The 23,002-nt window shown below is 44.0% G+C and overlaps 4 protein-coding genes and 1 long non-coding RNA gene across 7 annotated transcripts; 3 read left to right on the forward strand and 2 right to left on the reverse strand.

Moving 5' to 3' along the window:
• Positions 1-4,706: 4,706 nt before the first annotated feature.
• LOC106865723 (protein NEGATIVE REGULATOR OF RESISTANCE) lies at positions 4,707-5,391 on the forward strand. Its single transcript, XM_014896372.2, has one exon. It carries the CDS (start codon positions 4,828-4,830, stop codon positions 5,185-5,187), a length of 360 nt encoding a protein of 119 aa, XP_014751858.1. The 5' UTR covers positions 4,707-4,827; the 3' UTR covers positions 5,188-5,391.
• Positions 5,392-6,503: 1,112 nt separating this feature from the next.
• On the reverse strand, positions 6,504-9,471 carry LOC106865725. Its single transcript, XR_001405034.2, has 2 exons — positions 7,681-9,471; positions 6,504-7,592 (listed from the first exon to the last, which is right to left on the reverse strand). It is a non-coding gene; the product is annotated as an uncharacterized LOC106865725 (long non-coding RNA).
• A 3,194-nt stretch (positions 9,472-12,665) lies between these two features.
• LOC112269900 (protein NEGATIVE REGULATOR OF RESISTANCE-like) lies at positions 12,666-13,013 on the forward strand. The gene has a single exon (XM_024457380.1). The coding sequence runs from the start codon at positions 12,666-12,668 to the stop codon at positions 13,011-13,013; it is 348 nt and encodes a 115-aa protein (XP_024313148.1).
• Positions 13,014-14,988: 1,975 nt separating this feature from the next.
• On the forward strand, positions 14,989-21,632 carry LOC100844029. Of its 3 annotated transcripts, none has more exons than XM_010241066.2 (8): positions 14,989-15,133; positions 15,279-15,421; positions 16,082-16,195; positions 16,305-16,348; positions 17,066-19,846; positions 20,246-20,347; positions 20,464-20,635; positions 21,121-21,632. In XM_010241066.2, the coding sequence occupies exons 3-8, from the start codon at positions 16,094-16,096 to the stop codon at positions 21,322-21,324; spliced, it is 3,405 nt and encodes a 1,134-aa protein (XP_010239368.1). In that variant the 5' UTR covers positions 14,989-15,133; positions 15,279-15,421; positions 16,082-16,093; the 3' UTR covers positions 21,325-21,632. The 3 variants fall into 3 exon arrangements, with proteins under 3 accessions (XP_010239368.1, XP_010239363.1, XP_014751852.1); XM_014896366.2 differs by having other exon boundaries at positions 14,999-15,133; positions 15,216-15,421; XM_010241061.2 differs by lacking the exon at positions 15,279-15,421.
• LOC100833773 (gibberellin-regulated protein 2) lies at positions 21,563-22,593 on the reverse strand. Its single transcript, XM_003563177.4, has 3 exons — positions 22,254-22,593; positions 22,094-22,160; positions 21,563-21,969 (listed from the first exon to the last, which is right to left on the reverse strand). Exons 1-3 carry the CDS (start codon positions 22,371-22,373, stop codon positions 21,782-21,784), a joined length of 375 nt encoding a protein of 124 aa, XP_003563225.1. The 5' UTR covers positions 22,374-22,593; the 3' UTR covers positions 21,563-21,781.
• Between the last annotated feature and the right edge of the window lie 409 nt (positions 22,594-23,002).

Raw genomic sequence — 23,002 nt, forward strand, 5'->3', positions numbered from 1 at the left:
GGTGAGCGACTCATATGGCTATCCAGCTTGTGCAGGTCTATCCTTCTGCAGTTTTTGTCACGAGAGACATGGAAAGATTTCAAGATACGGATGACGGATAGAGAGTTTTACTTCGAAGAATCTTCACGTAACTTATACTAGTTTCGGTAGAGATCTTTGCAGTCGGTTTTTATTTCAGGTTTCCCAATATATACTTTTTGTACTATGTGTATCGAATGAATAGAGCAAGATGTTTCTAAAAGAGAAAAAAAAAAGATTGATCTCCTCGTCTCAAATGTATAGTACCTTATTTCTCCGGGGCGAGCCAATTAAGGGAAACTTAATTGGGAGCAATTTATTAAACGGAATATTTAGGACAGTAAAACTGAGCCCCTCTCCAGCCCTCTCACGCCACCAGCAATCTCGGCCGTTGGATCTGGCACTTGGGCAAAATCTGACCGTCCGTTTGTGGGCTTTTGTCCTATAGAGCAGCTGCTCACAGAGAAAAATCAACGGCCTCACATTAATCGGGCCGCGTGGGCTGCCTGCACCAAGCTGGGCCGACGAAGCGATCGTCTCCAGTCCACGGCTCAACGCAGGGGAAGCAAGAAAAAAAAGAAGGAAAATGCCTCCTTTTCCCATATGCGCCGCCTCCTCTCCCTGGCTGCCTTCTCACCTCCCCCTGGTCGCCGCCCTTCTCCTGCCTTCCCCAACTCCTGCCCGCCGCTGCCGGCTCGCAGTTGCCTGGACACCGGGTGCTCCCGCCCCGCCGCCAGACGTCTCATCCCGCAGCTGCCCGCCGCCGAGTGCCCCTCGGTCAGTCGCCGAAATTCCCGCCGTCGTTCTAATACCCGGTGAGTCAAACATGTAGATAGATCAGTCATCATGGCAGTTGTTGTGTTTGTGTTTTTGATCAGGAGCTACGAGTCTGTGTGTTTGGTTCAATTTGGAGCTACGAAGAAAACCTACCAAGCGTTGTGATGATGCAATCCTCTTCCTTCCATGGGTTTGATTAGGATGTGAGAGCTGCTCAGTCCAACTCTGTTATCACTGGTATTAATCAGTAAGAAGAAATTTTTCCGGAAATTTATTTGCTCTGGTCGAATTGTGTTTTTTAAGTTCCTATTCTGGTTTGCGTAACTCTTCTATGGATTCAGCTGACATATTCTGGTTTCTGGAGTACTTACTATCATAAAGTTGTAAACTAACTGTTACAGTTTGCTGACACTCTTCTATGTATTCAGCTGACATATTTACTGGTGATAATCATGTGTTGTGTCATCCAAAAGAATGGTATCAATGGTTGCGCTGTTTAGTTTACATGCAGTAGTATAATAGACAAAATGTCTGTCTTGGATGCCTCCTCGTGGCCAGGATCAATGATATAGAATTTGAGTGGTTCAAGATGCATCTATTATTGCAGCGGACTGATCAAATTAGGTTGACGCTTAGCTGGGCCTGCACTGGAACAAAATGAGCCATTAAGGCTTCTCCAGTACATATGTATATTGCAATACTTACAATTAATAACTATACATAAAGTATTGTATATGGGAACTGCTATAGTGAATGAAATTGATGCATCGATTTAAAAATATTCCTTTCCTTCTTGCTCCTGTTGAGAACATATGATCATGATAAGTGATGCTTTTACCTTCTTAATAGCCAACAATAAATTGTTGCAAAATTGGAATTTTATTGCATTCTTGTTGAATGAAGAAATTTTCTTATTCAATCATTTAGTTAAAGAGACAGAAAAGGATATTTTTCTTTACTGTACCTTTTCCATGATAGTTAAAGAGACAACAAAGGATACATTGTACTATATCTTTTACATGTTATGAAATCTCTACCATATTCATTGAAGATATTTTCTTATTGAACTGTGTAGTTAAAGAGACAACAAAGGATATATTGTACCGAATAATTCGGGAAAAAAAATCCTTGGCAACAAACAAGGAGTACTACATGCAGTAGAATACTTGAAATCTTGTCAGTACTAACAGTGATACACGTGGGATTTCTTGTCAGGGAATGGATTTCATACAAAGAAATTAGGTCATCAAATCTATGACTAGGACTCCTCATGAACCAAGTCTGGCCGGTCTCAAAAGAATCTGCAATGAGTGACAATATTCTGAATGAGCAACACATCTCCAAGGTCTTCAGGTAATGCTTTCTTTAATCACATTGTCACATTAGTAGTAATCTGAGTTCCCTGCTGTTTCAGTCTTTATGCCATAGCATTTTATTTTCTTCAACTCTTTCTTTTTGCAAGACATTTGGATGCTGCTTCTAAATCTAGATACGCCTTGTGTGGACCTTCATTTTAGTTTTCCCTTGCTCCTATTAATATGCTTCTTACCAATGACTTTCTCTTGGAGGCATTTCTCTTGCAAGCTACCAACCAAAGCATCAAGCACCTTTTGCCAGTCTACCATAGTTGGCTGTTTGGATGAGCGTTAGAACATACATAATCAGGAACAAAAATATCTGCCTCTATAAAGAGGCGGCCTCTAAGCCAAAACCTGATAAAGGCCTCCATATATTAAAATTTCATTATTATGTTCTAATGGGTCTTTCGCACTGTTAGTGATTACGATTATAGCTTCATGCTAGCAGTTGGTCTATTTGTTTCTTCACACAATATGATGATGATTGTGGGAAAAGTTTATGATGAAGTCATTGTTATCTTTGGGGTACCCAGAAGCTGTTTCCTCACCTAGAAATGTCGATGATAGCCAACCATTTTTAAGTTTTGCCATTTTGAGAGTTGTTCTCTTAAATCTATGTACTGCTTTCAGTTGACCGCATGTGTGTTGTTCTAGGCTGTGCTATCAGATTTATGTAACTAATTAGTTCGAAGAAAAAGTAGTTGATACTCTTACCTGTAGTGAGCTGTGTGATGTCAGTGTTCACCAGATTCATGCTTTGGTGGTGAAATAACTGCAAATGCAGAGCATTTTTCGTATGGTAAGATAGTTTTTCTTCTTTGGTAATCTTTATGTAACTATGTTTTTTAGAAAGATTGTGACACTTATTTTCTTTTCAGATTCGGAGCCAACATTTGAACACATGCAACATTTGGCCAAGCCATCATAGCTTTATGAGATTGTACTGCCAATTTTGAAAATGTCTGTGCCTAATTATGCTTCTGGCATAGTAGAAACTGGCAATGCATGGATTGTGTTCTTCTTATCATTATATTGTCGAAACCGACGGATGCGGCAACACGCGCCACCATGATCTATTATACAACGTGGGGGTTCGGCATATTTTGTCCCTGGGCCACGGATTCGATCTTCCGGCATGAAAATCGTTAATTGGCTAGCTAGCTCTCTGATCCGTGGGGCACCGCGCGCGTACGCGTACGCGTTCGTGTTTTCACTGTCTCGGTACACGGTAGGTGTACCCTTAATTTGTGGCCTACACTCGCGTACGTATATATACGGCCGGCGATCTTGTACGTAGACGTACTAGATCTATATGCTGAACATGGGAAACAAACAGGAACACGTACAGTAAAAGTGCATGTACGTACTAGAACCCTGTAGCCAACACGTACGTGTACGTATATATGCAGTACTGCACGTATATGTAGTATATACGAACGCACATGTCTATATGTTGAACATGGAAACAAACAGGAACACACACGGCCGGGCTTGATTTTACGTACGTTCGCCTCCAACTTGACATGCATGACCGAGTACTTAACGCCATAAGCCTGGCCTATATGATCCGGGCCAATCGCTGAACTGCATCGGCTTTCAAGTGAAGTGCACGGTGAAGACGGAAAAACGAGTCAATTGAACGCTACATAAATCATCCGGACGGATGGAAACCATCCCGGACATCCTGGACTGATGCATTAGACTAAATCGGGATGGTTTCCTTTAGTTCAATCGAGTCGTTTTTCCGTCTTCACCGTGCACTTCGCTTGAAAGCTGGTGCAGTTCAGCGATTAGGCCATATAACCCATCTGGCTTTTCCGGCCTGCTTTTCTTCTTCGCTTCCCATCATATCGTTTTCAATTTCAGGCCACTTGTGTTGTGCAGATATAGATTCCTGTCGTTTTTAATCGTGTCAGCTAACGTGTTATGTCAATGCTGATCTCTCACTCATTTTCTCCGACAGTACGTGACGGCGGCATCTCTCCATCAGGGGACTTCCAGGACGTACGGTGACACGGTGTGCCCCCTCTCGTTTTTTTAGAGTAACAGGAGGCCCCAGTCCCATTATCATAATGAAACCAGGTTTGCTCCCTCTCGTTTATCGGTCTGGTGTTTTTCGTGTAAATTTGATCAAACTCGACAAACTTGAACCTAAATGTGTACGGTCGTCGTAACTGCAGCGAGACCATGGAGGCCGGTGAACTCGTTTAGTAACAATCCAATGCGCGCCATGCCGCCATGTGGAGTTGTGGGTCGGCCCGTGGCATAAGGGACGGACCTAGCCCGCCAGGTGATCCATTGGGTCTGGCCCGCTAGCTCCACCCAATAATCATTATTGAAAATTCTTTTATTGGTAAAATAAAAACCAAAAAATAGCAAAATCAAATAATCCAATACTCCCTCCTTTCAACAAAGAACGTTTCAAGTTTGTCAAAATTTGGATGTATCTAGACATGACTCTTAGTGTATAGATGCATTCAAATTTAGTCAAAGTTGAGACGTATTTTTTGTTGGACGGAGGAAGGAAGCTAGTGTTTAGCTGCCCACGCAATATTGAAAATCTAGGTCCGGCACCCGGGTGTGCGAGTCCGGCCTCCTCGATATATTCGGCCGGCCGGAGCTAGCACCTCTCCGAAGGCGCGCATAAAGCTCGACCGGTGGTAATCGATCAAGCATGGCCGCCAACAACCGCAAGCGCGGCGCCGACGAAGAAGCCGCCACCGCCGAGGCGTCGGACGCCGAGGTGGAGCAGTTCTACGCCATCCTCGGCCGGGTGCGCGACGCACGCCGGCTCCAGCACTCCGAGGCCGTCGACCGCGCCCCAGCAGCTGCCCCACCACCACCAGCCCCTGCCGCGCGCGCGCCGCCGATGACGGCGCCGTGGCGCCCCAGCTTCTCCTTGGAGGACTTCGCGCGGCCGCCCGCTGCCGCCCGCGTCGCCGCCGGGAGCGGTCCGGTACCGCAGGCGCGCGGCATCGACCTCAACGCCGAGCCGGAGCCGGAGGCCCCCGCAGCAGCGCCCAAGCGTAACTAGCACCGGTAGCCCTGCTGATTCGCTATATATGTGTACTTTCAGCTCCTCCACGGCTCCACCTCCAGCTAGCTACTAGTCATGTACTCCGACTAGCTTGTGATGAAGAAAGAGTCCATGCATGAATGAATGCATGCATGCATGGATCGAGCATCACTGTACCGTTAATTTGTGACTTCTTTTAATGTACCGTACGTTAATTACATATACCTCGATCGTCAATGGCTGCATGTTAATATATGCATGACGACGACGATGTACCTATAGTAAGCCTCGCCGGTTCGCCGGCCGTTGCAACGTACCACGGCTCGATCGAAACATGCCGTACGTCGTCGCCAACCTAGCTTTTCTTTACAACAATCAACCTAGCTGCTCCCTCCTATCCATATTAGTTGTCGAAATCTTACATGTATCGCGACGTTTTTTAGACATACATACATCCATATTTGGATAAATTTGAGACAATTAATATGAATCGGAGTGGATAGCTTCTTTTTTTTTATAGTAGTGGAGTAGTTCTTAATTTCTTGAGCACGCCAAAGATAATCTTTTGTTTTAGCGGAACAACGGAAGCTTAATTTATATATCCTATTGCATCAAATTCTTAGGGCAGTACGCGCGTGTTCACGCCAAAGATTGGCACGAATTTGAACTAGAACTAATTCGAAACCATGTCAATCTTTATGAAACGGAGCGAGTAGGTGGCAGCTTTCGCTAATCTACGCCCTTCCCATCATCTACTGTTCACGTCCGAAAATACGGACCAGAAAATCATTTCCATCTACTTATGTCTTTGAAAAATACCCAAGAGGGCATGCATGCAGCGAGCCAAGGGAAATTTGGGAACAAACGGGTCAATTGGCATATAGCTAGCCATATACCGCTTGGGTCCGTGCGCCTTCGTGTTTTCATTTAAAGTGCGCCTTCGTGTTTTCATTTCTCGTCTCGGACACGTACACGGTACATATAGCTAGACAGTGTACCGTGTCTATATATATACTAGTGGAGTGCTCGTGCGTTGCTATGGACTGACAAACTCGTGTGTAATTTTAGACCGCGTATCTCGATCACCACCAAAGTCACCATGAGCCATGTGATATTGGGTTGACTAAGTTCCAAAGTGATGACGGATCGGGCGGAGCTCGGGCTAATGAAGTTCGGGCAAGACGATGGCTTGGGCAGAGCTCGTGGCCCGTGCATTGCTACGGAACAATATAAATGTTTAAATGCATTAGCCAATAGTAGTTACATTTCATAAGCAATCATGATGAGAGACCATGATCTAGGTTTTATGTTCACATGCAGACAGAACATCAAAATACTATAACCGGAAAAGATCAACTATATAACTCATGGGTGATACAATATGTCATGTATTGCTTAGCATACAAATTATAACAAAAAGAAAAATATTTCCATGAGCAACTTTTAGAACTGAATCCTTTGAGCACCATCAAAAGATCTCCTTAATAAATGATGCATCAATATTTTTCTCAAACGCACTTTGTTTCCACCAAATCTATCGCTCACATAGGTTCATCAAAGAACACTTCTTCATTCCTGAGATGGTCTAACAGAAATGATACGACAATGTAAACATTAGTTCTTTTAATCTATAGCCATGTGTTTTCCTGTGCTCAACAATGGAAGAAATAAGATTTGGATTCTAGACGCCATTCGGCACAAAAAACTGGAACTGCATGACGCCATTCGTCACACAACTGACATAACTGGATACATAAATATATCAGAGCATAACGAGTAACAAAGTCATCGTAAGATTCGTAACAGAGAGGAAAAATTATATCCAAGGGCAGTTTGAAGCTCCAGTTATATCTTGCTCGCAGCTAATCCAAAATGTCTAAAAGAGGACCACATACATGATCTTTAAGAGTGTGTTCACGAATAAACTAACCAACAGGAGCAATTGTTCCTAACCGGTAATTAACTATCAAAGGCACATCATAATAGCAAACTATCTCACCTTTTTGCACGTTTGTCACCCTATTTTTTTTTTCAGTAGCTCATGCAATTCCAGGAAAAGCCCAAGATCCTGCCAAAGCATTTCTTCTATTTGAACCTATCTTACCACGAGAAAACAGAGCATTAAAAGATTTAGATAACGTTACGAACCAAATGAAACTAAATCAAGATCCTTCCCTATTTACCCGCAAAAAAAAAGATCCTTTCCTATTTTGCTCATAAACCTTTTTAGCGATAAAACAATAGCGGCTTTATACATAATAATAAAAGAGGCATATTTTCAAGGGAAAAAAAACTGGCCTGGAGTATCTTGGTCTATAGCACAGTATATACAAGGAGACTTGAGCAGTTCACAATGTGCAAACTTCCATGTGTACCTGTGCAGTCCCAATATCTCCGTGTTTTCGCATGCTGCAACTCCAAATCTAGTTTCGAACAATGAATGGAAAAGGACCTCTTTACATATATATCAAGGATCCAAATCAATTGTTAGTGGAAGACTTCCATGTGTACCTGTTATAACCATGTGTTTTCCTATGGTCAACAATGGAAGAAATTATATTTTCATTTCCGAGACATTGAGTTCTCCACGCCATTAGTGGTAGAATCATAATCCTGCCTCATCGAGGATGATATCCAATATGCTGAAAGAAATCAACTACAACAATAATAGAATGTTCGCAAACTGAACCAGAAGCTCATACGTCATGGTATTAGACGGTTAATATTGGCAACAAATTAATAGCAAGGAATCTGGTAGCATGTTTTGGATACTTTTGAGCTTTGCAGCAGGCAATGGATTCTCAACAACTTAGACATCAACTGATCAACTACATGAATGATTTAACAAAAAAAACATGGGTATGGATTCTCTTCTCAGAATTGTAAAGATCACCTATTTGAGGCTGACCCAGACAAATATCACCTTTATTGCCATGAGAAATTAAAGGCAAAGGGTAAACTGCCATTTTGATCGCCTAAACTCTCAAGAAATCAACCAACAAGATATCATGGTTGTACACCAAATTCTGCAATATACATGTTCTGCAATTAGGTGTCAGACACCAACACACCTCCCCCAATATTCCTCAATATTAAATTAGTAAAAAAACAGAAGCATACATTTAATTAGTAAGCTCGAGACAGTTATTCTCATGAGGAAATACTGTCATTGGGTAAAATTCACAGTTTAGTCTTGCTGGATTTGGTTCAGAAAAATAATCAGATAACATAATGTTGTTAGATATGTAAACACGACTTTGACAAATTAAGAAATCAGCTCACACTGCTAAGAGCTGACAAATTAAATAATCAGATCAGATAATGTTGTTAGATATGTTAGATCCATAGTAAATATTGTTTTGGTGGTGCCTTATAGGAGTACCTTTCTGAGGGTCCGAGGGCATCACAGTATCTCACTGTCAGCTACCTGCACAGCGAGATTATGAGAACAGAAAATAATTGGAAGTTAACTGTCAAGCATTGGTTCCCAGAGAAAAGTGCTGAGAGGCTGCAATTGAGCATTTTCCATCAGCATGGACAACATCATTCCTACGGTGCCGCAACTTATTAATTCAAAATCCCATTCATTTTCTTGCACTTCATGTATATACCCTCCACGGTCAAGCTTTTTTCTTAATAAGATGGTACCAGACTGACCTTCACAAATTTTCTTAATGATTTTAGTGTGGATCTTTAAGATATGGAGGAACAAAAGAAGACATGAATTCTAGCAGCTAGCTAAAGGCAAAGTATACCGATGAATCATGCAATTAATCTGACACATGACACAAATCCAGAAAGTATACATACACCTTTCTCTTCTTTTACTTCTTCTCTTGTACTCCAATGTCTGTGCTCGGGCCGCTCGACCTAGGGAAGGAAGCAGGCTTTCCTGTGCTTGGGCTCGACCCAGGGGAGGAAGCGGGCAGCGGGGAGCGCAGAGGAGGCCGCGATCGCGCTGGTGGGACGGGGCTCCATCGCCACAACCCTAGCCCTCTTGCCTCTTGGCCCGAACTGTGGAAGGGGAGGAAGAGGAAGCGGGCGACGAAGATCCACCTCGCGGCCGTTGGCCACCGGAACCAACGGCAGGAGGCGGCTCGGGTGGCCGTCGACGGCGGCGGTGACCGGCGCTGGGAGCGAAGGGATTCGGGCCCGCGGGGGTGGGGGTGGGCTTTGGGTGGAAGTGCGCGGGCGAGGCGGCGGCGGTGCTGGCTTTGAGGAGGAGGGAGGCGTGGGTGGCGATTTGACGGGTGCGATATTTTCTTTCTTTCTTCGGAGGCGGGGAAGAGAGGCGCGGACGTTGGCGGCGGCAGGGATTGTAATTTGTGTGAATTTGACGTACGAGGGCTAACGTAACTGTGAATTAAAGAATAGTAAAGATATGCTCAACTTGGGAAACAAACACGAATACGTACGCACGGCTTGATTTTACGTTCGCCATCCAGCTTGACGTGTTGTAATCGACTGACGCTACGTCTAACCTACCCCGCCGGCTTTAATTTGCCGTCTTCTGTAATTGAAACCGGCGACTAATATAGCTAGCACGTCTTTTTCAAAATATAAGGTGTATATGTTTTAGTAACTGTCAAACTTTTTACCCCTTTTGTTTTAAAATGTAAGGTGTATAAATTTTATTGATCATCAAACTTTTCTAAATTTCGACCAACTTTATACGGTAAAAGATATCAACATATAGACGGTCAAACAATATACTATGAAAATATATATATATATATATATATATATATATATATTTCACAATGGATCTAATTAATGACATATATTCATTTGGCACCGTACATATTTCGGTAATTTTTGTTATGCGATTGCTCAAATTTTAGAAAGTTAGACAATTAACAAAAGTTATAAGTCTTCACTTTGGAAAGAAAAAAAAAGAGTAGTATATTGGTACATAAGAACAAAAAAGAAAAAGAAAAATGTCACGTGCAAGCTTCTCGCACGCAACTTGGACGGACCGATAGAGGGACAGGTGAACCAACGGGGCAAGCATTTGGACTGATTTGACCACACAAGTAAATCGGCAGTTGCGCATCAATCCAAAGTGATCAGGCGACTCCAGTCGGGTTCACCGTGTAGAGAGTGCGACCCAGTAGGTCATTTATATAGATTCTATTTTTAGGCTTTGCTGTTGATGAGTCGCCTGTTTTTTAGTTAGGGGATCTTGATCTTAATCCAACGGTAACGTGTGAGAAGAGAGTGAAAATAGCACTCGAATCTTAATCTGACGCCTCCATTGCATCAATTGAGATCTGCAACATTTTGCTTGACATTGAGGCGCCTGAAACATACCATTCCCTTTTTTTTCTTCCCTGAAGAGCCCGATCGAGGGACCGTGAACCAACGGGGCAAGCATTTGGACTGATTTAACCGTACGGTTAAATCGGCAGTTGCGCATGGATCCATAGTGATCAAGCGACTCCCCATCAGTTCACCGTGTGAAGTGTGCGACCCGAGTCGCATAGGACTACTTCCTTTTCTTCCCCAAAGAACCCCAATCGATGATGATGTCGATGCCGCCTCACTCACGTTTCTTCCCCCCTTTTCCTGCTCACCTTCGCCTCACGCGTGTCGTTTGTTCAGGCTACTTTGTATAGACACTCCATATGTACCTAAATATCTGTACATTTGGCCATCCGGGGTTTGTTCTAAGTCGAATTTCATCAACTTTGATGGGCTCTTTAGAAAAAATACCAACATATGCAACACCAATCTAGTAGTGCTACGACTAGTATTAAGTATGTTTTCATATATATTATATTTGGTTAATATTAAATATGTCGGTGTTTTTATCTACAAACTCAATCAAAATTGTCACGTAGCCGGCACAACTCCAAATGTATAGAAACAAAGGGAGTACTTTTTAATGGCCTCAGCTAACGTGTCATGTCAATGATCTCTCACTCCGACAATACGTGACGGCGGTATCTCCATCAGGGCATCAGTCCAGGACGTACCTCGCTCTCTTAGGTACCCGTGCAAATCAACACAGCGATGGAACTTTGTTGCCAACGGTTTAAGAGATTTGACTTAAAGCAAAGACAGCACTTGTTGTACTTAGGAATGAAAGGAGTATATATATCTTTGATACTGCCACGAGCAAACTTTTTTAATTTTGACCGCGCGCGTTGGGGAAAAAAAACATGCCGGAGAATTACACAAGTATATTTTGATAACGGCAGTAAACATACCAGTTTGGTGTACGTTGCGCATATATCGTTGAAATTTTGGGTTAGGTTCAAAGGCCAATCTGAAATTAATTCCTGCAAAATCTTAAATGACCATTCATGTAGTGGGATGAGGAAGTAGGAATAGTCCCACATTGCTAGTTTAGGGGAGTTGGACCAATATATAAGGTATGTTGATTCTCACCTCTTGAACAGGTGAGAAGGGGAAATTCCTACGCGCGCTCCTCCTCCTCGTCACGACGCGCGCGCGCCGCGTTTCGTGAATCAAGTTCGAGTTCGAGCCGTGTCGGGTCGTGCTTATCTTTTTGGCAGTCAGAATCCGTTGCGGACGCGTAACAAATCCTGATAATTACGGAGTCAGTTTTGGTTTCCTAAACCGAACCGAAGTCCACCTACGTGCCTATATAATAAGACTACCCCGGCCTCCGGACGGACGACTCAACAACCCTAGCCGTCACGCCCACGATCCAATCTCGTTGTTCGCTGCCAACTGCTACTCCATCCCGTCGACTGCGTGCACAGATCGCCGGGAGAGCAGGCCTCCGGAACCCCGACCTTCGAGATCCTGCCCGGGAGACGGTCGATAAGGTTTTTGGGGAGCGTTCTCACGCGACTGCTCGCTTCTTCACGTCTCTGTTTCGTCGGCATCTTCATCACCAATGGCCGATGACCTCGGAGATCCCGCAGCTCAGGCTGCCGTTTTAGCTCAGCAGCAGCAGGCTGCACAACTCCAAGCACAGCAGCAGGCTGCCCAACTCCAAGCCCAGGCAACTGCTGCTGCACAAGCGCAAGCCCAGGCACTGGCCGCTGCTCAGGAGGTAGTCAAGGCTGCAACTGCTGCCGGCGTGAACATCGACGCCACCGGACTCGTCACCGACCTCAACAAACAAACACAAGAAAAGAGCACAGCACCGTACGTAATCTGCTCTTTCTTGTTGATTCCGATTAGTAGTTCTATTATTCATGCCGTGAAATTAGATGAGTTTTATTGCTGCGCGTTGCTATTTAATTTGTCTAGTTTGCATGATATAATGTGCTACATGTTTTACACAATGTCTTTATGGATTAAATATTCATCGAAATTACCTAATTATTCAACATATATTGGTGTGTTTTTCGTATAAATAAGTCTGATCAAAGTTGACAAATTAAGTAGTCTCTTGACCTAATTAAATGCAAAGACATTTCATGGAGGCCGGCCGGGGATCAATATATACTTACGTGGAGTACTGGTGGGTCGACGTACTGGCTTTTTTTTGGGTCACCTCTGAACGCATAAGCTTAGCAAGCATGGAAGCGGCGCCCACAGCCACAGCCAAGGGCACCGCCAAGCCCAAGCCCGAGCCCGAGCCCAAGCGCAAGCGTGGCGACGTGGCAGAAGAACCCTCCGCCGCCGCCATCGCCGAGGTGAGCGACGCGGAGGTGGAGGAGTTCTACGCCATCCTCCGCCGCGCCTCCGCTGCACGCCGCCTCCACGCCTCCTCCAACTTCTCCTTGGAGGACTTCGCGCCGCAGCCGCAGCCGCAGCCCGTAGCCGGGAACGGCACGGCGCGCCGCGGCCTCGACCTCAACGCCGAGCCGGAGCCGGAGCCAGAGCCGGAGGCCCCTGCAGCAGCAGCGCCGACGCGTACTAATTAGCTAGCTAGCGCTCGGTGATCTTCAATCCTATAACTCCTTCTCGTCCTATAACGTACTCCTCCAGCTACTGCTATTCCTATTCCTACTAACTTAATTAGCTCCTGTGTGTCAAGTGTCAGGGAAGAAATTAAGAGTCCATGCAAGCATGGATCGATCCATCGAGTTTCACCGTGTACCGTGTTAATTAAATCACCTCTCGTTGTTAATTAATTGGCTGTTAATGACCTCCATGGCTGCCCAATTGATCTTCTTGATAACGGTGAGGCAACCAGAAGCAACCAACACGCACCTGCTGAAGCTGAACTTCATCTTCCAGCTGCTCAAGGTCCTCCTGCCTGCGACAAAGAGAGAGAGAGCCTCCCGGCACGCCATAGCCTCTAGCGTCGCCGGCCTTTTTTTAGCCCAATGGACGATCGATCCGGTCCCTCTTCTATGGGCCGTTTCGACGGCTTATGGGACCTGGCCTGGCTTGGTTTGGCCTGCTACGGATTATGGGCCGCATCTCTCAGGCCCAGCAAGGCAAACCATTTATCCTCTCGGCCTCATCCTGTTCCTCCCCTTCCTCCCCCCGCAACAATCCATTTGCTTCAACTAAGTAGGATCAAGGGGTACAAAATCAGATGATGGGGATGGGTTATGTATTTGAAGGACGAGCGAAAATGACCATCTGGGCTCCCAGTCTCTACGTCTAAAGATCCACCCTGAATCCTAATCATTACAACACAATCATGGAAGTGTAAGGGGAACTCCTAGAATTAAGCCAATTCCCCGACACACAATATCATACGATCGAGTTACATATTGATGGATAATCGGACCACGAACCACGTCATACGAGCGAAAATTGCTATCTAGAAAATTGCCTATACATCCCAAGGTGCACCCTAATCATTGCAACGTCACGATCGAAGTGTGTGAGGAACCCGCAAAAGCCAATTCCCAACACACGCGATTTTGGATGAGGATGAGTTGCGTGTTAAAAGACAATCGGATCACGGGCCACGGCATATGAGTGAAATGACAATCTCTAGAAATCACTAGAAGTGTGCGGGAACCCCCAAAAAAAGACAATTTCCAAACACGCCATATCGGATGAGGATGAGTTGCGTATTAAAGGACAAGATCACGGACCGGCGATATATAGCAATCACCTCCCAGACTCTACATACAAAATATGCACCATAATAAGTACCATGCCACAATAGAGGTTTACGGGAAAGCTGATTCCCTAACGATTAGATGAGGATGGGTTATGCGCTAAAGGACACTTGGATCACGGACCAAGTCACATAAGTTAAATGACAACCTTTTAATCATCTCCTGGCCTCTACATCCAAAAATCCACCCCAAGCATTACAACGTCATGATAGAAATGTACGGGGAACCCCTAAAACAATTCCCACACACATGTCATATCAGATGAGGATGAGTTACGCATTAAAGGATAAGCGGATCACGATCCATGTCATACGGCGAAACGACAACCTAGAAGCAGATGCTAAATTATCTTCTCTCAATTACAAAAAACACGTACTAATTAACTTAGTTTGTTCCTGGTGAGGATAACCACCGAAAGAAAGGTAACAAGTAAAAGCATCGAATAAAAATTGAATCTTTTATCAGCATACACAATTTCCAAATGTAATAAAATTCCGATCCCACATGTAACAAAGCTTTGGTATACACATTAATTTTATACACATAAATTTTGGGTGAGAACAAAGAGGAGAGTCAACTTCAACTGTTCAACATCCCCGATATTTATGATCCTTTTAGACCAATCGAAACATTTGCAATTCAAGCAATATTTGGCGCTTGGACTAGATTTTTTTTTTCGGACTGAATTTGAGGGAGTACAAATTCAAAGGAATATAGGTATACATAAACCAGATTCTTTGTATATTTTCGAAAAGAAAAAATAAATTCTTTTTTGGGTTCACCAGATGAGACAAATAAAGGAGGGGTATTTTGCTAGGCAGGAGCAAGGCAAGAAGCAGAAGAACCGCCGGGCAACGGGCAATCTCACTCGCTCTCGTCACTGCAAAGCTGCCACTGTTCACGAGTTCGTCTTCCTCCTCCTCGGAATCATCATCATCTCGCCTCCCACCGATCGCCTCCGGGTAATCCGATCGATCAATCCCCACGTTTCCCTCGATAAACTGCTCCTCGTTGCTGATTCGCGTGCCGCCCCACTTTTTTTAGGCCGCCGCTCCAATTTTTGTGTGGCGTCCTCGCTGCCCCGCTAACAAAATTCCGTGTTTTTAGATTTATTTTTTCCTCTCCTCCTCCCCACCGGCCCGCTCCTTGTGCTCCCCGGCTTCCCTCCGTCGAGATTCTGGCCGCCGCAGCGCCTCTCCCCTACCGGCGCCGGCGAGAGATCGGCCGGTCGATCACGATGAACTCGTGAGGTCCGTCCGTCCTCTCTCTCCTCCATTTCCCTTGTCGAATCTTTTCTCTCTTCTTGCTTACCGATGCACAAATCAGCCGCGTGTTTTATTTCTGCGCGTCGATTGGGTGCTTTATGGATTGCTGTGAATCGCGATTAGGTGAGGGTCTCCGGATGCGGAGGAATCTGTGCTTGTTCGTGTGAGATTATCCTGCGATTACGACTAGGTTTCTGCTCGTGTTTATCCTCGTGTGATGCAATAGGACTCTGCAGGTCAATTAGGTTGTAATCTCGAAGATTGAGTAACTACAAGCACCATCGTTGCTTGTATTTAGTTCAATCCTGCTATAGCTCAAGCTGTTCTCAATTGTTACAGTGGTGGCCATGCTAAGATTCTTGTAATAGGGCTTGCTGCTTGCTCCTAGCTCTGCGCTGATGTTTGCTATCTTAATCTAGCTTTTGCTTGCTTACTGACTGCTTGGTTACTTAATTGCTCGGTAGAGTTTATTGTGCAGGTACATAGAGAGGTCAGGGTTTTCCAAGTAACACTTCATTATTGTGCATGTACTAGTTTAGTTGATGTTTTGGTTTTGCTGTACCGTTCGTATTCCTTCTTGTTGTGAACAGTTCTTGATGGTTGGTACTTGTGCTGTATTAAATAAATCTGCTCGTGTCAATACAGGCTCTCCGAGAAATGCCGGGTGCGCTAGAAGTAACTGACAAAAGGTTAAAGAGCACGTTACGTATGCAGTGTAACAGATCACTCAATCGGAATAACGACAACCGCTTTCCAGAGGTTAATAATATGCTACCATACAAATGTCTTCTCTTGTTCCCAAGAAAGATCACCGATCTTTATTTGGTGGAATTTAATGACTTGCTTCTTTTATCTTTTGATCAACCAGGACCAGCTAATAAACAGACCGGTTACCGTCTTCCCAGAGAACAGGTAATTCTCTGTTATTGCATCCTTTTAACAACAATTGTTTTAACTGGATGATTCTTGATTAAGCTTGATATCTAATTTACTGCTGATGCAGCACATGTGTTTAGTGAAACGCGATAACCATGCATGAAAGGAACAAGTCCAATACTAATTACTATGAACTTGAAACGGTACAACTTTCACAGGTCTATAGCAAATGAAGAAAAATGAGAAGTAACATTAGTAGATCTTACCGTTGCTGTCTTACTGAAGGCGTTAATAGAACTTAAGGAACTCATTCACATTAATGGACCACTCTGGGATATTTGGTGTTTACGTTTGTTTGACTGTTTACCTAATTAAATTGTAGTATATCAAAAGCTAGCAAATAAGGGTTAGCAAACAACTTTCCACCAACTGGTAAGGTTGTTATTGGCGGATCTAGAAAGCTTCGGTTGGGAGTGCATAAATGATGATTGACGAACGCGCAAGGCTTGTTCATTAAGTCAGTGATGGGTGAACTGTTACGAATAGTGTGCCATTTAATTTTACTCACCAATATGTTAATGCCAGTACCAGTTTGAAAATTTCTTAATATTGATACAATGGTCTGTAAAATACTTGACAGTTTATGCCCTCTGTATCCTCTTATTTTCTCTTTTCAGGGTAGGCATTGTGGTCCTCTCACCTGTTATTCAAATTTTTAAGTTAATTATTTACTGTCCTTTTGTGGTGTGGCAGGGACAGTAGATTTACAGAGCGGCACAGTTCAGATTGGAAATTGGCGCCGTTTTCATCCAGCATACAAGAGGTCAACAAGGCAAGCTATTCGACAACAGGACCTGCTGCTACAGAGGTCTTTAAGTTATTATCCCCACAGCCAACGGTAGTATATTGGTTAGATCAGCCGGATGAAAAGAACATGCATTATCAGGATGATTCTTCTAGACCACTTCCCAATGGAGGAAGTACTTTAGGACAACATCGGCATAGGAAAAAAGTTAAGAACTCATTGACAACATGTCCTCCCTGTCATGTGGTTGCAAACACCTCTTCCAGCCCTGTCACTGCTCCTCTGAGATCTGATTCTGATGTTTTGCATGATGATGATAAACCTCCAAAAAGGAATTCTAAGAAGAAAGTGAGCAAAAAAGGGAAACAATACAGACAGGGTGAAAAGCTTGATTTGTTACCCGAAATCCTTTGTGCAGAGCATATTGATGCTGCTTCTCCTGTTGAGGTACTTCTGCCTGATTTACTTGCTGAGAAGTTGTCAGATACCTCATCCTCCACCAGCTTGCTGGTTAGAGATGCCCATCTGGGCAAAGATAATGGTGAGAACAACAATGAATATGTGGAAGGTGGAAATATTCTGACTTCGTCTACACTGGGTGGTGATGCGATGGGTGGGTCTGAATTTGCAGGTTCAGCTAATGAAACTGTAGGAGAAAGACTTAGCTGCAACGGTGCTCCTTACTTGAATGATGGAGAAAATACTTTTGGTTCTTCAGAATTTGGTACATCCACTGTCACTGAACATGTATGTTCTTACGTGGGAGAAGAAAGAGATGCCACCAAAGATGAAAATAAACGTTCTGGTTCGCGACATGGGGCTTCCACGGGGCTGTATAATGTGGAGAAGCCATGCTATTTGACAGGGGTCCATTTAAATGCTACTTGTGCTGGAGATTCTAATGATCCCTTTGGTAGCAGCTCCTGTTGCTCAAAAGATGTTACTGATAGTACTAGTCATACTGAAAGAGTTCAGTGCAGCAGTGAAGCCTGTAGCAGCAAAACGTTTCTTCCAGTTAGTTCAGGGAGGAGTTCCAAAAAATCAAGAAAAACATCTAGCTGTAGTAATTTGACTGCAACTACCAGAGTAGTAGGTGCTAATAGGCACAGGCAAAGTGGAAAAGACAATTCGGTTTCTGTGTGGCAAAAAGTAGAAAAACTTGACAAGGAGAACCCGTCTAGAGCAGGCCGTGTGGTTGCATCAGCAGTTCAGGATACAATTGCACTAGAAGACAGTAAACACAGTCCAAATAGATCAGTTGATAAACAGCAGTGTGGGAAATCATGGAAACAACATTCTCCAGATGATGTTGTTGAAACGCGGCTTACCAAAGAAAATGACACACTGAACTCATGCCAACCATTTTCCAGAGGCATACACAAGAAGCAAATGCCATTTCAGCAAACAAGTGTGTCTCCCAAAAAGGGTTGTTCTCAGTCGCCGAGGAACCACTATGCTTCTAAGAATGGTATCCCCAAGACATCGAAGAATCACACGCAACAGATAGAAGGATTGCCTATGTTGCAGCCAGTATGTGCCAGGGACACTAGTGATAGGTCAATCTCGACTTCTTTAGCTGATGAATTTCCTCCAAATGGAGTTGTCAGCAACAGTCTAACTGAGGGAAATGAGAGTTCACAATCTGGTGTTGAGGAAGCAGTACTAGCATCTTCTAACATGGATTGTCATTTGGTCCCACAAGCTACGTCCAAGGAAGCATGTTCGTTGGTCATTCAAGGCAACACTCATTCTTCATGCAATGGAAATAACGTCATATCCGCAGGTTTGGATTCCAGGAACTTGTGCTCTGATCCTTGTGCTGCAGAAATGGCAGAAACACCATGTGCGAACTTGATAACCGAGAATACTTCTCAAGAATCATGTAAGTTGTATTCTGCTGCTGGACACATGTCACATAAGTGGGTTCCTGTTGGAAAGAAAGATATGATCCATTTAAATGTTATGGATCCTTCTGTTGTTGAAGCATCAGTTGCAGCTAACGATATTTCTGTTTCTGCCCATAGTGAAGACAGCAAAGAAGCTACTGAGGGGATGACTGCTAAATCGAACTCGTCTGGACAGCTTGATTGGAAATGCCAAGGACATACTGAAACTGGTGCTGCTTTCAGCAAGATAAGAGAAGCAGTGGGTGATGCTTTTAGGGCCCAACAGAGAGCAGAAGATATCCAACTCCGCATTGGCAGGCCTCTTGCTGATTTTGAACAATTTATTCACTCTGCTTCTCCAGTTCTCCATTGCAGCTCTTGCCCTATTGGCTGCAACTCTTATTCGCAGGAAATTGTTAGAGATGGCTTGTGCTTTGATCAGACTATGGATATCTCTCTTGGTAGCATTTGGCAGTGGTATGAAGAACCTGGCTGCTATGGCTTGGAAGTAAAGGCACAGGATCTTCGTAGATCAAAAGGCTTCTGGAATAGACATCATCAGTTTACTGCCTACTTCGTTCCATATCTGTCAGCGGTTCAATTGTTTGGGCAGCCTAAGAGAACCATTAATAAGGAAGTAGCTGATATGGATGTGAAATCTAGAACATCTCCATGTATGAACTCTCTCCCGATATTAGCAAAGCTTCTGCCGCAACAATCTAGTCAAAGAAGTAGCAACTCGCCTTTGCATATTAAAGATGATCAACAGTTGGGAAGTGTAGAGCTCATATTTGAATTTTTTGAATCTGAACAACCATTTTGGCGACGACAATTATTTGACAGGTGAGTGAGACTGATTTCATAAGCAAAGGTGTTCCGTATTCTGGATGATTATCTGTTAGCCTTTGTATGTTTTTATAGTTCACATCTACTTATTTTAAATACTATGATATGTGCTTATCTGCTGTGTAATTTCAAATATTTCAAACTTTAACCCCCCGTCCTGAGATAATAACATGTTATATATGGCTGTGAGAGCTATATTTTCCTAGTTGGAATCATGAAGCGAATGCCTTGTGCCAATCTTCTATCTTGTGATTTCTCTATGCTATTGTGCTGTGGCCATTACTGTTACTATTGCTTAAGAATTTTAACTAGCATATCATTCTTTTACACTGAATTGTAGGAAAGGCATTTTGTGTCTAAGATGTTCTTATCGATATCTCATTGCAATTTTTCTAGGGTGAAGGAGTTGATTGATGGTGCAAAACAGTCAAATTGCCAAATATTAGGAGACCCAAAGAATCTGGAGCTCAACCTGCATGATCTTCATCCTGCCTCTTGGTCTGTTCCTTGCTCCAGTAGTATCTGCCCATTATCATTTCCCACATTCTTGTATATAGACATGTAACACTATTTTTGGATGAGTTTGTTTTTAGATTATTTTGTTTCAATTTCAGGTACTCTGTTGCATGGTATCCAATATATCGTATACCTGACGCGAAATTTCAGGCTGCTTTCTTGACTTATCATTCTCTTGGACACTGGGTTCACCAAAGAAGCTCATCAGACCAGGCTGGTCATACTCATGTTGTTTTGCCAGTCATGGGTCTGCAGTCTTATAATGACAAGGTAAGATGGTTGAGTTGTCTCCTGAGACAAAACATGTTAACCAAATATGGCCGAAGTTGGTGTTCAGACCCCCGAGGTAAAAAAATCATGTTGGTTGTGGTACTGGCTGAAATTGCGGACCATGACATGGCTGTTTCCTGAGGTGAATATAACCAAATAAACTCTTAAGGGTGTTTAATGTTTCTTGTTGGGCTAAAAAAAGGATCCTACTTGGTCAAAATATCCAAACAGGTCCCAGTTGAACATCTTGTAGTTTTGTTCCAAGTATTATCTGGAACGAAACCTCAAGCACTGGCGAAAGCCTGCTCTTTTGGTCCCAAGTCTATTATTGGTGTTGGTAGCATATCTGGGTTGGTCAAGTGGATGGTTTTCGTTTAGCACACCTCATTCACAAAAAGAAGAAGAAAGTAGCTAGCGCCCTTCCTCAACTATTGTGCAACGCAACGGATCGTTCTTTACATCTTATTTGTGTACTCGTATTGCAGGGGGAGTCGTGGTTTCAGATGAGCAAGTCCGGTTCAGACGAGACCGAGTCCTTGTCGGGTCAACCATCTCAGATTCTCAGAGAAAGACTTTCAACGCTGAACCAAGCTGCAGCGGCAATGGCCAGGGCCGACGTGTTCAAGAAGGACCAGATGCGCAAAAACAGGCACCCAGACTACGAGTTCTTCCTCTCCCGGAACCGGTAGACTGACTGGAGGGTAGCGGTGCCTGTCATCTGATCTATTTTCTCTCATGGAGCCAGATGAAGGAGGGGTTGGAATTTGGAACAGTGCTGGCTTCCGCAATGTTTGTAGCCTTCGTTTGTCATCCTGTATATATCCGAAGATGCAAGACCTAGTGATTACCAGACCAGAGTTGATTAGGTTACTAGGTGGGGGTTTGTAAACCCTTTTTTACTTAGTTGCTGTCTCTTGTACATACATGTCGGCAAATGCAAACCTGTCACTTAATTAGCTGCCTTAATTATATGCTATATACATATAGATCTGATCAACAAGGTAGGAGTACAAGGAGTAGGAAACAGAAACTGGTCTCTTATTATAATTATTCTGCCCTGAGATCACCCTAGCTTGCAAATCACAGGCATGACATGAGACCATGGCATGAAGATCATAAAGATGGTGATATCTATATGATCTTTATCTATGGGCATTTGAGCTTGCCGTTGTGTGGGTTGATCATGGTGTCGTAGCAGGGGCAGAGGTGGCGGGTGTCCTGACCGGTGCCGGGAGGGACGCAGTTGCAGTGCTTGCAGCACACGTTGCACTTGTCGTTGCACATCTCGTTCTTCCAGTTGTTGCTGCACCGCCCCAGGCACGTCGCTGGACAGTCTGCTCCGGCGCGGCCATCGCCATCGCAACCGATGGCAGAGGAGGCAAGAAAAAACCACGCGTCAGTTTCTATTACCTTTTGATCATCCAGTTCTGAATAGTATTGATCTTGAAATTCTGTTACCTAGTTTTGGAGCCTGGAGCAGGGATCTGGCTGATCTCATGTTCTTCTTCTGGTTCAGTACCTGCATCTGCATGCCGTGAAGGCAATTTGCAAGGGTTTTCAGCGAATCTGAGGCAAGTTTGTTGCAGAAATAATTGATTGACTGATGCAGCTAGTTTACCAGTGCTGGATCAGAAGCAGCAGCTTGAGCAGAAGCGTTCACGGCAGCAGCGAAGAGGGCCATCGACAACAGAGGAAGAAGAAGATGGCGGCGGCGACCGACAAGCTGTGTGGGCGCCATTGATGGACCTGAGCTGCCTAGAGCCCTAGAGGTTGAGCTTGGCAAAATGGCAAGTGGTAGGAGTCTTTGCAAGGGTTTAAGGCTTGAGATCTAGGAGGTGAGAAAGAGAGGCAGATAAGCTAGCACAGAGATGCATGCAGTGTCTTTTTCTTTCAGACAGGCAGACAGGCCACCATGCCTTCGTTTGTTTTATTGACTGGCCAGTGATCGACCAGAGAGTCATTCATTTCACAACCGTCCATGTCTCCTCTTATTTGCACAAGGAAAACAGAAAAGCAAACAAAAAAGAGAAACGGTTTCACATTTTCTTGCATGATCATGAGCACATCACATGAAGGTAGGCATGGATGCATGAGCTGCTGAGCTGTGTTCTCAGTCTCACTGAGTCACTCACACTGTGCTTCTCACATGGCAATGTCTCCATCCAGATCCATCACTCATTCATGCATGCTTCCCTTGCTGGATGGATTCCATTATTGTTACCAGCACAAGGACAGTCAATTCTGGCCCCATGCTAAAGCCAAGCTTTTGTGTTTCAAGTTCTTCTCTTTTTTTGGTTTCACCCAACTCTCTCCAGTTCAATGAGCAATGCAAATGCTGCTTTGGTCACTGAAGTTCTTAGAGTAAAC

The sequence above is a fragment of the Brachypodium distachyon genome, chromosome 1 (assembly GCF_000005505.3).
Source record: "Brachypodium distachyon strain Bd21 chromosome 1, Brachypodium_distachyon_v3.0, whole genome shotgun sequence".
In the NCBI taxonomy this organism is placed as follows: Eukaryota; Viridiplantae; Streptophyta; class Magnoliopsida; order Poales; family Poaceae; genus Brachypodium; species Brachypodium distachyon.

What these genes read in the sequence shown, in the direction of transcription:
- LOC112269900 (XM_024457380.1), top strand. Translation starts at nt 12,666, where the DNA reads ATGGAAGCGGCGCCCACAGCCACAGCCAAGGGCACCGCCAAGCCCAAG.
- LOC100833773 (XM_003563177.4), bottom strand. Translation starts at nt 22,373, where the DNA reads ATGGCGCCCACACAGCTTGTCGGTCGCCGCCGCCATCTTCTTCTTCCT. An exon ending in CTGCTTCTGATCCAGCACTG is followed by an intron (nt 22,161 to 22,253) that starts GTAAACTAGCTG and finishes CACGGCATGCAG; the next exon opens with ATGCAGGTACTGAACCAGAA. An exon ending in GCTCCAGGCTCCAAAACTAG is followed by an intron (nt 21,970 to 22,093) that starts GTAACAGAATTT and finishes GCGCCGGAGCAG; the next exon opens with ACTGTCCAGCGACGTGCCTG.
- LOC100844029 (XM_010241066.2), top strand. Translation starts at nt 16,094, where the DNA reads ATGCCGGGTGCGCTAGAAGTAACTGACAAAAGGTTAAAGAGCACGTTA. An exon ending in CGACGACAATTATTTGACAG is followed by an intron (nt 19,847 to 20,245) that starts GTGAGTGAGACT and finishes CAATTTTTCTAG; the next exon opens with GGTGAAGGAGTTGATTGATG. An exon ending in TGCAGTCTTATAATGACAAG is followed by an intron (nt 20,636 to 21,120) that starts GTAAGATGGTTG and finishes CTCGTATTGCAG; the next exon opens with GGGGAGTCGTGGTTTCAGAT.
- LOC106865723 (XM_014896372.2), top strand. Translation starts at nt 4,828, where the DNA reads ATGGCCGCCAACAACCGCAAGCGCGGCGCCGACGAAGAAGCCGCCACC.